Genomic DNA, 16,686 nt, shown 5'->3' with positions numbered 1-16,686 from the left:
CAATAGGAGGGCAAAGAGAGGCAAAAAGAGAGAGGACTTGCAAATTAGAAAGAATTAAAAATGTTTTACTAGTGCTATTAATAAAATAGAGAAAATAATACAAAATATACAAAACCAATGTAGAAACTCCTGGCAGCTCAGAACTGCTCCAGCAGCAGCAGGGCAGGCACCCGGAAGTCCTGGGTTGGACTCTGCAGCAAAACAGAACTGGATTCAAGGATGCAGGGTCTGTCACTAGGCCTCAGATTTGCAGGGATGGCAGGCAGGGTCCCTCCCAGATGTCAGCCATAGTTGGAGAAGGGAAAAAAAGGACGAGACCCTCATGTTCTCCCACTTTTATATTAAGTGTCCCGTGAATGCGATGGAATGCTGAGTTGGTCAGTTTCAGTCACCTGTTCAGCTTGTTCCTCCTTGCTCCTTTCACTTACAGGATATGAATCCTTATCAATGACCTTGCATTCCATTGCTATGTCTACCAAAACATGTATCCAACTTCAGAAAAGTGCAGTTACTCAGAAGGGCTTAACAGAAGGAAAAATGCACTAAAAGAGAAAACTGTCTTGTTTTTAACAAAACCAGGACACTGACTTAACACCTAACATGGTCTTTAGTCATTGCATTTAATCTTTTCTGCAAGCTGAAGCACCAAGTTACAAAAGACCTTTCTCACAGTATTTCAAAAAGGTCTAAGCAGACTTGCATTCTGAAAGAACATAACCTTGCAATATTTTTAGCACAAAATTACATTAAACAGATCATAAAATATTTAATTTTGTTTGTTCTTCCTACCTTCACTTCAGACACAATTTTTGCTTTCCTTTAATTTCCTTACTCATTTTCTGACAGCTGCATGAATGACAGAACCAACTTCCCAAAGTATTTGTGTGTTTTATTGGAATGTGCCTCCACCTTTGATTAGAAATACAGTAGTGTGATTCTTGAGTGGGACATTACCATTGTGAATATCTGTAGTTCATCTTTGAAGTAAGGTTAACAGCAAGAGAATGTAACATTATAACTTCTGACTCACTGTAAATAAATTATTATGTATAACAGATGCAGCTTGCTTTGTTTATGGATTCAAATGCACGACAAGCTGTACTTTATGCTCACAAGTTTTCTGAGGCCTTTGTAGCGAACATACTGTTGCTTCTATATGAACAATCAGTAAACCATTAAAATGTTTTAGTTCCTAATTAAATTAATAGAGTGAAACTAATTCATGGAAGAAGTAGCTGAACTTACATAGGAAATATTTCTCACACCTGATGAATGCAGTACCCATACTACTTGGAGAGTTAGTAGGTGCTTAAATAGTTTTGAAAATATGATCGAGTAAAAAATGATTAGTATCCTGCTTAAAGGTTGTAATGACTAACATAGAACATAAAAATTAACAAAAAATAGTGTAAAATAATATTGTTCAAGTCTCAATGAAAATAAATGTGTGCATCCTTCTTTAATTTAGGTAGATTAACTAACAAATATGTTACCAACAAATAATTATTCAATTATTTTCAGTTATTTTCATACTTTAAAAATATACTTTATGGCCCTTTTAATAGCAATATTTCAGTTTTCCACAAAATTAGTTAAAATGTATAATATGAGACATAATTTTGATTCAAGATAAAATATGTTTAAAAGTTCACAGAAAAAGATGAGAGTAGTCAGTTCAGAAACACCTGTGTTCCTCAGAAAACAATAGGGATATCAAAGCTGTTTTCTGCAATCTGTATTACACTCGTGTGAACCTGTCCTGTTAATTTTAAATGCAAATATTTGCAACATATAATAGCTCCATCAAGGTTGGGGTCTGGAATATTCAAATTAAAAGCAGCCCTGAAGCAAAGAGAGACTTCTCTCTCCTGAGTCTTTTTCCAGCTCTTTACAACAGCTCATATCAGTCAACTGGCCTTGGGTGCTGTCAGCTGGGCTCTGGAAGCTGGAAGGGCCCTGACAGGGGTTTTGGGGTGTGAGTAGCATTAGGAATACATTGCACAGATGTGGGAGACAGATTCTGTGTACTCAAGAGAAAGCTGATCTTTTTAGCTGGGAGTGACAAAATTACCCATGACAACTTTATGAAGTTGGTTTTCTGACTTGAAATTTGAAAGTCGGGATCTGGCACTACACTTGTTTTTTTTTTTTTTTCTGCACATTGACGAAAGCAGGAAAAGAGAGCAAATACTTCCTATGAAAGCATTATATGGAAAGTGTTATTTGGATTAAGCATAAGGTATAATTTGGGAGGACTCCAATGAGCAAGAAAGCAACACTGATTACACTGATTATTGACACTCTGAAAATTAGTATTTCAGAGAATGAGTTATAGGACTTTACTGAGCAATGATTTATAATAAAATAAATTATACTAAAGTTGTCTATTCATGATTTTGTACAAGTCAGTATTTTTAATATAAAGTTATTTAAGTACTTGGTGTATTAAACATTTACATTTATCATTATTTGAGCTTGTAGACATCTTGGGTGAAATGAATTGAAATTTTACAGACACAGAGGTAAGTAAATCTATCTTTGACATCAGATCTTGGTTTGGTAGTCATCTTGTGCTTAATTGCCTGACTGAAATTTAACCTTGGATGGCTTTGTGATTTCTCTCCACTTGAAGCCTGATGAAAATGAATTGGTATTGATTAGTGTCATCACTCTGAAAAGGTGAACTTTCAGGCTTAGAATTTTAGTCATGTCTTGCTTTAGAAGAACATAGGGCTTTTTCACGTTCCAGAACTTTCATGGGTACTTGTAAGACATCATACCTGCATATTAATTTAGAAAAATAAGTATTTTTTGTGATGGTAGTCCAGCAGATGGTATTTGAAAAACTATAAATCTGCACAATTTGGGAGGATGGAAGGGAAAGAAAAAAGGTTTGGTTCTAAATAGAGCTATGTGATCCCTTTGTTTCCAGTTATTACACAGAAATTCAGTGGGTAGAGTTTAAAGATCTCGAGAGGAACAAGTGAGCATCTAACACTGTCTTGTGCACTGGTGTTAATATCTTGTATTCTATCACCAGTGGGTACAACATGACAAAAAAAAAAAAAAAGAACCCAAAAAATAAGGTTACAAAATTATTCTTCCCTGATGCCCTGTTTAATCTTAGTACAGATATTTATCACATTCTAAGGAATTTAGCTTGGTAAATAACCACTAAAGACTGTGAGGTAGCATGAATATAAAATACATGTTGTATTTTAGCCAGATGTACAACCCCTAAAGCTTGTAGATTTGTAGTGTGAAATCTTTTCATACAAGAACAAGTCCATAATGAAAAGGCAACTGCTGAATAGCATAATTGTTTAAAATTTAAAATTGGCTTCCAGTTAGTCTGCCAATATGATACAGAGTATGAAATAAATATATTACTTTCTTTCTTACTTGCTAGTTTGCCTAATCTTAGATCAAAGGCCCATTTCAGTTTTAAGAACTGTTTGAGAGTTCTTTGCAAATAGTGCCCTTCAACAGTATCATGATGTTAAGACTGGTCTAGGTTTTAGGAGTGCTGTTGGGGTGAAGAGGACAGTTGTTAATTTTTCGTTCTTGTTGTTTTCTTTTTTTTTAAGGAGAGCAAATAATCCATGATGACAAGGAACAGGCTGAGAAAGTGTCTTTTGTTGGTAGAATAAAGTGTCTTTAAACATAGTTCATTCAGTTTTTACCTCTTTGACAACTGACTGTTTAAGTGAAGCAGTTGGTACTCACCCTCTGTATTCAGAATCATAGAATCATAGAATATCCCAAGCTGGAAAGGACTCATAAGGATCATCAAGTCCAACTCCCTGCTCCTTGCAGGACTGCTTAAAGTTAAACCATGTGACTAAGAGCTTTATCCAGACACTCCTTGAACTCTAATAGGCTTGGTGCCACGACTTCCCTGGGGAGCCTGGTCCAGTGACCACCTTTCTTTTGGGGAATCCTTTAGTTTATCATATGTAGAATACTAGCTAGAGAAATATCTTGAAAAATATCATTTTTGGTAAAAAATCACTTGTGTTTTCCATTAAATACGGTATTTGTCCTTACGAGAGAAACTCAAAAAACATTTCTACTTTTCCTCTGAAGATCTGAATGAGCCTCTTCAACTTTCTAGTTGTTTTTATTTTCTCAGAAATAACATATAAACAGACAAGTTTACTATTTCATTTGACACTGTTACAATTCACAGGGTCTGAATTATGTTTCTGTGATCCTGTAATACCTCATTCGCTTTGCTTCATGTTCAGTAGCTTTTAATTGCCAGAAACTGATTTTAAAATAAAAGTAACCAATATCTGAAAAAGTACACCTCTCTGTCTCTTTCTAAACAATTGTTGGCACAGATAAACCTGTTTCTTCAGTCAAGGAGTGCCTTGGGCTATTGTCAGTCTCTACTTTTATCAAATAATTGATTTTAGTTCTCACAGAACTGAAAATTGTAAAGTTCTTAAAATTTTTACTTCTATGTATTAGCATTTTTCTTCTTGTTTTCATCTCAATTGAGATAATTTTTTTTCAGTTTTTAATCAGTTTTTAATCTTTCTTAATCTCTTCTAATCTTTGCACAAGTACCAGTTATTAATAACTTGTTAATAGTAAGTACTTGTCAGTAATAATCTTCTGATAAATACCTGTTCATACCTGTTTTGTGCTATAAAAATAAATTCACTTTACTGATTTTCCTTTTGAAATCTGAGGAATACTTCATACATTCTTGACAAAACCTCCTCTGTCTAATTGTCTCTGAACAGTAAATAAAAACTGTTGTCAGACAATTTTTTGGTATGACTTTGTAACATGTCTTTTTGTTGATATATTTAATCCTCCTATGTGTGGATTAGATAAATGAATTCCTAAATTAAGGTTACATCATTGGCAATAAAAAACAATATTTGCCTAAAGACTATTATTGTTACCTCAAGAAAGACAGTAGTGTGAAAACTTGAAAATCCTTCCTCTGGTTGCTAGGATAGCAGTTTCTAATACTGAAGACATACTTTAGAATTTCTTCAGTTTAATGAATATTCATTATAGTCCTTCTAAAGTGCAAACAGACTATAACTAAAAAAGTTCTGTTTTTTTACCTTTTGAGGAATAAAATGTGAACTTTGCCACTGTTAGACCAAAATCAGTCTCAAAGTTATTTAAAACAATGTATTTTATGATTTTTTAATACTATTGGTCTATAAACAGCAGAGAAATAAATAAGCTTTGGTTATCTATTACTATATTAAATATTGCCTTTATTTTTGAAAAGGTACAATTAATGAACCATTGACTGCCCTGGGTTTTTTTACATTTTCAAATTCAAGTACTTAACTTTATGAAATATGGACAACTTATATCTTGGGCTGATTTCTAAGAGGTCCACCTTACTCTGAGATCAGGCTATTAGTATCAGACCATAAAGAATAGGTTTTTTAAGTCATGTCATTCCTCTTTCTTTTTCTTTCTTTTGGTTGTTTGTCCTCCCACCCAAACCCTTTCCAGTTGGAAAGACTGCAGTTTGAGAATACCTCTGAATGGGGAAAGAGAGAGAGACTTGAAGCAGAAAAGCAAAATTTGGAAGAAGAGAACAGAAGAATGAAGTTGCAGGTAAAAGAAATTCAGGGACTTCTGGAAATGAAAAATAAAGCAACGCTAACTGAAGTGAATTATGATCAACAAAATGCACAAAGTAAGCTGCTGGTTAAAAATAAAGGATGTGCATTCCTTAGTTTGATTACTTGGGGAGCATTCCGCAAAAGAGTTAGTATTTCATAATGTCAAAATGTGTCCCTAAAACAAGTGTTGTGCAAGAACAGCCCTGTCTGCATCTTGGACCTGAACAATTCGAACACAGTGACTTAAAATTTCTGTAGTGTACAGAAACAGAAAGACATATCTTTTCATTTTTAAAAGGATCAGGTGGAAATGACAAGTCTGACAAGATTAGGGAGCAAGAGGACTGGGAGGAACAGAAGAAATTACGTAAGCTTGGGTAGCTGCAGGGTTGTGATGAAGGTCAAAGTAAAAAAAACCTCTGAGATAAATAATTTCTCTGTCTTACTGAATATTGGATCTCTTTGTAGGGAAGAAAGAACTGAAGAAAGAGCCTTATTTCTGATTTTTTATTCCCCTAAATATCTGTTCACTTTTAAACCCTATTGTACTGCTTTAAAAGGTGTGACAAACTTTTCAGAGATTCTTAGTTGTGGATATTTCCTTTAATTTATGTTTTTCTATGCCAATAACTAAGTAGTAATCCAGAAGACTCCCGCTTTCATTGAGACTCTGAAAGCTGTGTGGGAGAAAGAAAGAAAGAAAGCAAAAGAAAACACAAGAAAACACATGAAAAAAACCAAAACAACCTAAACCAAGACAAACCCAACAAAAAAAACCCTAACCAGTCAGTAAATAAATGTGCTTGATGTTACAAGTTGGGCAGTGAGAAAAAGTAACATTATTATTTGCTGGAGAAAAAAAAAAAAAAAAAACAAAAAAACCCAAACAAAACACAACACAAAAAAAAACCCAAACAAACAACAAAAAAACCCAACCAACCAAAAAAAAAAACACCACCACCAACAACAAAACCAAACCAAACCAAAACACCTTGATGTCATTTATATGTATATACTGTTGAATAATGGCAGTGTGAGTCATGTCATTAGGACCAGATTTGAGGTAATCGTGGAAAAGATTAAGAGAGAGAGAGATTCTGCATTTGAGATCTGCTTTAGAATGTAATTATATGCTTTTTCTAAATTTCTGTGATGGCTCGGGAACAGCAAACTGAAGTTCACACATATAGCTTACCTTTCTAATATACTTGACAAAACAAATGCCTGTTTTAGATTTTCCTTTTCTAGTATTTATCATATCATATAATATTTCACATCATATCATACCATATCATAGCAGCAGGTAATGCAAGTAATCTGAGGCTGGAGATATGTCTAGAAAGATGCTCATCTACTAAGGCATGTTACTGTATTTCAAGTATCTTTTAGTCATATGGCTGTGCTGGGATTTGTTTGTTTGTTTGTTGGTTCTTTAAAATGCTATTTGCAGAGAATATTAGGCATCTGTGATCAACTCTGTTAGCATCAATTCCATCTGTTAGTATCGAGCCTCTAACTGACACAACTTCACAGCTTTTTATCAAAGTCAAAAGGTGGAGATGGACCTCAGTCATCTCTGTTTCTTTATCATGAAGGATAAGGAGTCTGTGAAGTGTTTGCCCTTTCATAGCAGATGATTATAGGATAAGATTGTCTTCAAAACTGTTGATTATCTGTTCAAAAGAGAAAATTAAAAATTGTATTTTAGTATAAACTGAAACTATGTAATCCATCTTCTGATGGACTGGTTACAGTTATGACCCAAAGACTAGGGTGGGAACTGATTTGTTTCCAGCTGTTTCTATCATGCAAATCAGTGGTGTTCCCCAGGGGTCAGTGTTGGGTCCAGTCCTGTTTAACATCTTTATTGATGATTTAGATGAGGGGATTGAGACCATCATCAGCAAATTTGCTGATGACACCAAGCTGGGAGGGAGTGTCGACCTGCTGGAAGGCAGGAGGGCTCTGCAGAGGGATCTGGATAGACTGGAAAAATGGGCTGATTCCAATGGGATGAAGTTCAATAAGGCCAAATGCAGGGTGCTGCACTTTGGTCACAACAACCCCCTGCAGCGCTACAGGCTGGGCGCAGAGTGGCTGGAGAGCAGTCAGACAGAAAGGGACCTGGGGGTACTAATTGACAGGAAGCTCAACATGAGCCAACAGTGTGCCCAGGTGGCCAAGAAGGCCAACGGTATCCTGTCCTGTATCAAAAATAGCGTGGTCAGCAGGACAAGGGAAGTGATCCTTCCCCTGTACTCTGCATTGGTGAGTCCACACCTGGAGTATTGTGTTCAGTTCTGGGCCCCTCAGTTCAGGAAAGACATTGAAGTGCTGGAGCGGGTCCAGAGAAGAGCAACACGACTGGTGAAGGGACTTGAACATAAGACCTATGAGGAGAGGCTGAGGGAGCTGGGGTTGTTTAGTCTAGAGAAGAGGAGGCTTAGAGGTGACCTCATCATTCTCTATAACTACCTGAAGGGAAGTTATAGCCAGGTGGGGATTGGTCTCTTCTCCCAGGCAGTTAGCAATAGGACAAGGGGGCATGGGCTTAAACTCTACCAGGGGAAATTTAGGCTGGATATTAGAAAGAAATTCTTTACAGAGAGAGTGATCAGGCATTGGAATGGCCTGCCCAGGGAGGTAGTGGACTCGCCGTCCCTTGAGGTTTTTAAACTGAGATTGGACATGGCACTTAGTGCCATGATCTAGTAAACGGACTAGAGTTGGACCAAGGGTTGGACTCGATGATCTCTGAGGTCTTTTCCAACCCAGTCGATTCTGTGATTCTGTGATTCTGTGATTCTGTGATTCTGTGATTCTGTGAATCACAGAACAAGTCAGGCTGGAATGGACCTCAAGAGGCCTTAAGTCCAACCGCCTGCTCAAAGCAAGCTCAGCTCTGAGGTCAGCCAAGTTGCTCAAGGCTTTGCCCAGCGTAGTCTCAAAACCTTGAGGAAAAGCACAACCTCTCTAGACAGCATGTTTGTGGTGGCTTGACTCCAAATGGGGTGACCCCCCTCCTGGAAACTATGCTAAGACACAGGGAAAATAAAAGGTTATTGGTGACAGCCAACATTGTTTCACTAGGAGCAAATCATGCCTCATAAACTGGGTGTTCTTCTATGACGGGATTACAGTGTTGGGGGATAAGGGAAGAAAAACTGACATCATCTGCCTGGACTTCTGCAAAACATTTTACACTGTTCTGCATGACATCCTTGTTTCTAAATTGGAGACCTGGAGTCAACGGTTGGACCACTTGGTGGATAAGGAATTGGATGGATGGTCACACAGTTTTGGTCAACAGCTCAATGTCCAAGTGGAAAACAGTGACAAGTGGCATTCCTCCAGCATCAGACCAGTGCTGTTTAACATCTCTGTTGGTGACATGGACAGTGGGACTGAGTGTAGCCTTAGCAAGTTTGCTGATGACACCAAGCTGTGTGGTGTGGTCAACCAGCTGGATGGAAGGAATGCAATTCAGAGGGACCTTGACAGGCTTGAGAGGTGGGCCTGTGTGATCCTCATGAAGTTCAACAACGTCAAGTGCAAGGTCCTGCATGTGGGGCAGGTCAATCCCAAGCACAAATACAGGCTGGGTGGAGAATGAATGGAAAGCAGCCCTGAGGAGAAAGACTTGGGGGTCTTGGTTGATGAGAAGCTCAACATGGCCCAGCAATGTGAGCTTGAGGACCAGAAAGCTCCATCAAAAGAAGTGTGACCAGCAGGTTGAGGAATGTGATTCTCCCCTTATACTCTGCTCCAGTGAGGCCCCACCTTGAGTACTGCTTTCAGCTACAGGGCCACCAACATAAGAAGGACATGGACCTATTTGAGTGAGTCCAGAGGAGGGCCATGAAGATGATGAGAGGGCTGGAGCACCTCTCCTATGAAGACAGGCTGAAAGAGTTGGTTTTTTTGGTCTGGAGAAGAAAAGGCTCCAGGTAGATCTTATAGTAGCCTTACAGTACCTAAAGGGGACCTACAAGAAAGCTGGAGGACTTTTTATAAGGGCATGTAGTAATAGGACAAGGAGTAATGGCTTTAAACTGGAAGTAGATTGATTTAGATTAGATATAAGGAAGAAATTCTTCACCATGAGGTTGGTGAGGCACTGGAACAGGTTACCCAGAGAAACTGTGAGAGCCCCATCCCTGGAAGTGTTCAAGGCCAGGCTGGATGGGACCTGGTCTAGTGGAAGGTTCCTTGCCCATGGGAGGGGAGTAGGAACTAGAACATCTTTAAGGTATATTTTAACCCAAACCATTCTATGATTCTATGAAATACCAGGTTTTAAACTTGCAGCATCATAAGGTTCTGTTTCTTCATGATTCAGAGAAAAATATTTTCAGCTATTTTTCATCTCCAGTTAGGAACAGACAGTTTTTTAAAGATTGCTGTATATATCGGACCTCTTTGTTTCTGGTGTCTGCTGTGTTTTAATGGATTACCACTACTTAAATGTCAGCTCTTTGGATGAGAAGGTGTTGGATGAGATCACATCTTAATAACAAACATTTTATGTGGTATACAAAACACATATATTACATTTTTTTATGAAACAAAAATCTCAGGTCCCAGCCAAAGTTAACGCACAACAGTAGAAAACTTTTGACAGGAGAGAGCCTTATTACTCTAAGCTCCACAGAAACTCATCACAAATAATTAACTAGAACAGTCTTTACAAGTACAGTTGTGAAATAAAATTTAAGTGGTTAAGAAAAATAAATGGAAGGAGATAAAGTGACAAACATTGCAGCTGCATTAATATACCTTAACATTTTGCCTCAAAGAAGTAATGCGTCTTTAAGGCAGATACCTTCTTCATCTCTGTTAATTGGTGTTGCTGTAGTTCAGAGTGATTTTGTGCACACTTAATTCTTTCTTAAGGAAACTACATTGGAAGCTCTGCTTCAGATATTCAAAGTCCTTGCTCCAAGCCCTAAAGGAGTGGAAAGGGCTGGGCCAATTACAGTTTTTGGGTTGGCCTCATAATGCACGTGAATTAAGAGACACAGGAGTAGGCAAAACCTAGGACCTTGTGTTTGTGTATTGACCTCAGCATCTGCTGCTTTGGTCTACTTAACGATTTCTGCTGTGCTGACTCACTGGTGCAAATATGGCTAAAATGCAAACAGAGATGTAAATTGTTTCCATGTCAACAGCAATCACAGTAGACAGCAATCTGTCTACCCTGTATCTGAATGCATGTGGTCTGCCAGAGGTGTTTTGAGGAGGCACCACAGTACAGAGGAGGAGGAATATTAAAATTTGTCCAGATGATGTGAGTGAATCTTGAATAGTAAGGACTTATACTAACTGCTTCATTCCTGGTTTTGTGCCACAGATCTCTTGGATTGTGTTTTTAATGTATTTTTTGCTCTTCATCAGAAGAGAACTCGAGGGAAGACATAATTATGGAATTATTGCTAAACACTTTGATACTTCATTTAGCAATGTTCATCCAATGGAGAATTATCTTTGTTTCAATGCAAACCTCTGGGGCTGGTTATTGTGAAGGTAAAGCAGTACTGGCTGCACAATTCGCTCCCTTAACAGATTTTTAAAGTGCAATATGTTTTGTCAGAATTACCACTTGGGATACTGTGGGTTTTATAAGGGTTTTTTTTCCTCATTACTCTTCTGGTGAAATGCTCATTTCAATTCCTTACAAAACTCACTAAAGTGTAGAGCTAAAAACAAATAAAAAGATAGTTTTGCAGATGTGTTCATTTCCTCTTGTAATTTCCGCTCATTTTTAATAATAGCAAGGAAAAAAATTACTAGATTACAAACTAGCATGGATCAACACTCAGCTGTTTAGTACTTCCTCACCAAATGGTTTCCAGTTTCAAAAATATTTAATTCAGAATTCATGACAAGAGGAAGATGAAAATCAAAGACCAGATTTAAAAACAAATTTGTCATTTGCATGTGACTAATGGTATACTTCAAATTTTTCATTTAAGTTTAATATTTTATCTCCTATTTTCTAACTCTTGAATGGGTCTGTAAATTGTAGTAATACGATTTTCAAAGATTGTATAAAATTTTGAATTACACATTTTATAGCAATCATAAAACCAGAAAAACGATAGGTTTTGCTGATGTGTGTATATTCAGCTACTCTGTATTGTATTTTTATTAATTAGGATAAGATTTTTATTTCACTTAAAGGTACATATTTATATTGGCCTGTAGCTTTCAAAAAACAGGTTTAACATAATGAATATCTTAATATAATAGTTTATGAAGGGATATATTCTAATAATAAAATAACAGAAGGCCTAGTCGGAATACATCTTTTCAGTTATTCAACCTCAACCTCAATGATGAGACCAAAATGATGAAACCTGCAATTTTTCATGGAATTGTAAAAAGCATTACCTATACTAGTTAGAATACTTTCTTTTTTTTTATAATGAATTTCTCAGTGTTGTCTTTTATCTTAAAGTCACTGGAGGTTATTTGTAACAGACTGAATGTCTTGAAATGCATATTGGACATTAACAGCCATTTGACTATCATTCTTGCAATTAGAGAAGTTTACAAAATGCAATGTCTCCCCTCATGGTTTTCATTAAGCAGTAAATTAAATTACATATTTATAACAATGAGAGAGTTGTTACATTTCAGAAATAAATGTATTTCATCTTTTCTTTCCTATGAAACTTAGGAAGTCAGTTTTGTGTTGGTTTTTGTTTCTTGTTTGTTTGTTTTAAATTTGTTTTATGTGTGTGTATTGTTATTGGGTTTTTTTGTTGTATATTTTTCCCTTAAATTTTTTTTACATATAGCTTGTCAAAGGTAAGAATGCTTGAATAAAAAAATAATGGAAAAAAGAAAATTTTAACTTATTGAATTCATTACACTAACTCTCCCTTTTTTTTCTGCTGAGTCGGGGAAGCTTGCTTTTAAATGCCAGCTCTATTGTTTGGGGTTTTTTTGGCCAAGTAGCATGAGAGTGCTTAATGCCATCAGAACAAAAGTTCATCTAGCACTGTATCCCATTTCTGACACTGACCAAAAATGGATATGTGTGGAAGGCTTCCTAAGATCAGAGGAAAAATGCTTTCCCAGAGCACTGTGATGGCTTCTTGGCAATTTATTACTTAGAAAGTTGCAGAATGAGGCTGCTGTTTTTCAACTCTAATACTTCTTACTGAGTATCTCTTCTGTGTTTTTTTTCAAATACTTTTTGAACACATATAAACATTTAACATTCACTATGGCCTGCCATCGAGTATAATAAATATAGCTATACGTTAGATGAAGTATTTACGTTGTTTGCTTTGAATTTACATCTGCAATTTCATGATATTGGAATAGAAAATTAATTCAGTTCCCTCTACCTTCACTTCATCCATCCAAGAATCCTATATGCCAGTTCAGTTTCTCTTTCCCCTCTGAGTAAAGTATCATATACACCAGCAATTCCTTACTATCAGTCACTTATTATTCCTCTGACTTTCCAGTTTCAAACTTATATAATTGGGGGATGTGTGATGGGGGTGAATACAAGAGTAAACAGAAATATGCTACTGAAGACATTAATGTATGACTGGAAAAATTATATTTTCTAATATGCTTAATATTATTTTCTTGATAACTCTTAATCTTCTGTTTACTTTTTTACAGCTATTGCACAATATATTTTAAAAATAAAATGCTGATATTTTTAAATACAGGTGCCTTTTATGATTGTAAGATCTCATTTTTAGAGATAATTATAAACACAGAGCTGTATCTCTATTAGTAGAATCAGAACTGTGTTTTCATTTGCATTACTTTATATTTTTTTCATTTTTGTGTCACTAAGTATTGAAGGCCTTTACTACTTTTAATGCCCTAGTCTCTTTTTTCCTGTTTGTAATTACCTAACTTCTTAAATAATTTTGATTTTTCTTCTTCTGTGGCAAAAGCCAAACATGGTTCCCTTTGAGTGTCTACTAATATGATCTTTATACAGCATGGAAACTGATAATTTATTCCTCTCTTCATGTCCCATTTCACTTATTTTTTTCCTAATTTAGTAACTAGGTATTCCAGCATGTGAGGGCCTTTTCTTATTCAAATTCAGGTAGGTTTCTATAAGAAACATTGTGGAAGGCCTTTGCTACATGCCTTTTGAAGGCCTGCCTAGACCTCTGACCCAGCAGAGTCAATTTCTTGACTTGTTTAGAAAACTGAAATGGATTTGTAAGACCTAAGTTTTCTTGCACAAAAATTGATTTGATTCTTCTTCAATTTATCATATTTGTCCATATGTAATCATATTAGTAATTAATTTGTAATTAAGAATATCACTTTTCCTGTTACAAATATTAGTTTGCTTTTTTTTTTTAATCACTTCCTGAAGTATTCTAAAAATTGTTATCATGCTAGCTGTTTTCTTGGCCTTCTGAATACTTTTATGACTGGTATCCGTTCCCAGGTTTTTTAACTACCCATTTTATCTGTTTCATGACAGTGTTCCATTTGAGACAGATCTTTTGATATATATGGGGCACAATATTATTTCCATGCTTCTCTTATGTAAATATAGAAGGAATTCAAGTAGCTATCATTTCCTTCATTTTCCGTATTGGTTGTGTAATTATCAACAGGCCATCAGGTTTCTTGCTGTCAGTTTGTTAGGAAAAGGATTAATAATAGTTTTTATAACTTCTGCAAGTCATTCCTCACATCCTATTTGGCCTGGTCTTTACAAAAAGACTGCCAGATTTTAATATATTTTCTTTCTCCCCTTTGTGAACAGCTAGTTATAAAATACCATACAATACAATATTTTACATAGTTCCCTTTATGAAATAAATATACTTGACTCCACTCCAGAATACGCATATGAGTGATTTCCTCAACTATTATTCCTAATATTAGACTTGAATGTGTTTTAAGTGTATTCCCTAAAATTGGTGATGAAATTAAAATTAGATCTTCTTTAATTCCTTAATAACAGGTTGAGAGGAAATGGCCTCAATTTGCACCAGGGAAGTTTTAGTTTGGACATTAGGAAAAATTTTTCCACTGAAAGGGTTATTGATCTTTGGAGCAGGCTCAGGAAAGTGTCAGAGTCATGATCCCTGGAGGTGTTTAAAAGACTGTAGATGTCACGGACTTATTTTTGTGGCAGTGTTAGGTTTACCCTTAACTTCATGATCTTGAAGGTTTTTTCCAACCGAAATGACTTTATGATTCTAATGCCATTTCCCTTCCTGCCCCCCCCCATTATTTTAGTATTATATTAATTTCTGAAATATAAACTTTACACTTGACATTGTTGCTGTTGATAGGAGGTCAGAAATTTTTCCTTTTTTTTTTTTTTTTCTTATTTTGTCTCATGATTAAGTTGTCAGTTTGTAAATGGGGATGTATGCATCCAAGTGTGTTGATAGTTCAAATTTAATTCCTTTAAATTCGGCCTGTCAAATCTGACAGTTTCAGTGACTAGTCTTTTCAGCTAGGTAGCAACTCTGGCCCTATGTGGAATATCTGTAAGCCTGTTTTAGTTAACAAGGTACTGCTTACTGATGCTGAATATTTGAAATGAGTTCTTCTGGTTACCTTGTGACTTCTTCGAAGTAGCAAACTTTCAAATTCACTTGTTGGCAAATTCCTTTTTAAGAAAAAAAATAAAATAAAATAAGATAAAATAAGATGAAATGAAATGAAATGAAATAAAATAAAATAAAATAAAACAAAACAAAATAAAATAAAATAAAACAAAATAAAATAAGTAAATACAACAAGAGAGGTTAGTTCAAGAATTCAACCTTCAGTTTTGGGCACCTTTTAACCTTCTTGGAAAAAGACAGGAAGGGATTGTTCTTCAGCAGTACCCCTCTTAAAAATACATATACACAGCTTTGAATTGTATTTTTTGATGTTTCTCATCAATGTTGGAAATTTGAGTTATTTAAACAGCCGGCAGTAGATGCCTGGAATACCTTGTGCTTTGTCTTGATGTGCTATGCATACATTAGAACTTTCAGGACACCTATTTTGTGTTATTATGTTAATTGAGGAGACTATGGGCTCAGCTCTCCCTGAACTGCCTAAACTTGCCTTTTAGCTGAGTTTGTGTGGAAGACATGTCTCTGTGTAAAGCTCCATAATGTGCGGTGATTTTTTGTTCATTTGTTTGTTTGTGTCTGTGTGTGTTTTTGTTTATTTATGCCAGTATGTGGAGAGAATAATCTAATTGGAAGTAGTCTGAATTTGGTTCAACACTTGCCTTTTGTGCTCATTTGAGTTCATACTGAAGTCACTTAATCCATGTAATTCTGTTTAAACTCTTAGTTTTAAAGGATTGTCTTTTCATTATACTAACATTTTTATTGCCATTTTTTTCAGAGGATATCTTTCTTCATAGAATCTTTATTAAAACAAAGAAACAAACCAACAACCAAAAAAACACCCCAATGCTTAAGAATTAAAAAAAAAAAAAAAAAAATCAGCCTTGTGCCAAAGGAGACAACAGAAATAACAGCTTTTATTTTATTATTAGATATGGTGATTTTGTCAAGAGATTGCTTAAAACCAACCTTTGTTGATTGTGTACATTGAAGCCAGAAAGCTCCCAAATGGTATAAATATTCATTTATGGAGCTGAACACTTCTTGTCTGACCCTGTCACTTCCTGTATGCTCTGCTCTTCTCAATTCAGTGATATTGACCTCTCTGTCTTTCTCTGTTTCAGAAAATTTGAGAGGAAGAAAAATTATTTTTGATATAAGATAATTTTTTGATGTTTTGTTGTTGTTTGCTTTTTATGTTTCTTTGTTTTAAGATGCTTTGACCAGAATTTAATCAAATACTTTATGATTATTAGGGTGGTTCTTTAAAAGAGAACGTTGTACCCTACATATGGCTTTCTTAATGCAGCAGCATTACAGAAGAAATTACTCTGTTTTTCTTATAAGTGAAGAATATTTAATATTTCTTATCTCTTTGTTTGATTATGGTTGAAAAGTGGGTATATTATAAAAACAATTCCAAGATATTCTTAATCTGTGTTGACCTGTAACATAACTGCAGAGGAAAGTAAAGTATCTTAACCATTGTATTTCCCTCTTTTTCA

At 35.6% G+C, this 16,686-nt stretch overlaps 1 protein-coding gene across 7 annotated transcripts in view; it reads left to right on the top strand.

Moving 5' to 3' along the window:
- Positions 1-16,686, top strand: part of CCDC102B (coiled-coil domain containing 102B) — a 185,027-nt gene that overhangs the window by 71,571 nt on the left and 96,770 nt on the right. For 3 of the 7 annotated variants that reach the window (XM_065053045.1, XM_065053044.1, XM_065053046.1), the window contains exon 6: positions 5,491-7,300. The exons of 1 other annotated variant lie outside the window; for it this stretch is intronic. In XM_065053045.1, the coding sequence (XP_064909117.1) occupies positions 5,491-5,763 (273 nt within the window). In that variant the 3' untranslated portion in view covers positions 5,764-7,300. Of the gene's footprint in view, positions 1-5,490; positions 7,301-8,693; positions 16,683-16,686 lie in introns of those variants that run through there. 3 more of the 7 variants (XM_065053047.1, XM_065053048.1, XM_065053050.1) reach the window with 2 other exon arrangements.

Source organism: Columba livia, chromosome 2 (genome assembly GCF_036013475.1).
Source record: "Columba livia isolate bColLiv1 breed racing homer chromosome 2, bColLiv1.pat.W.v2, whole genome shotgun sequence".
In the NCBI taxonomy this organism is placed as follows: Eukaryota; Metazoa; Chordata; class Aves; order Columbiformes; family Columbidae; genus Columba; species Columba livia.
This window is presented reverse-complemented; position numbering and strand designations above follow the sequence as displayed.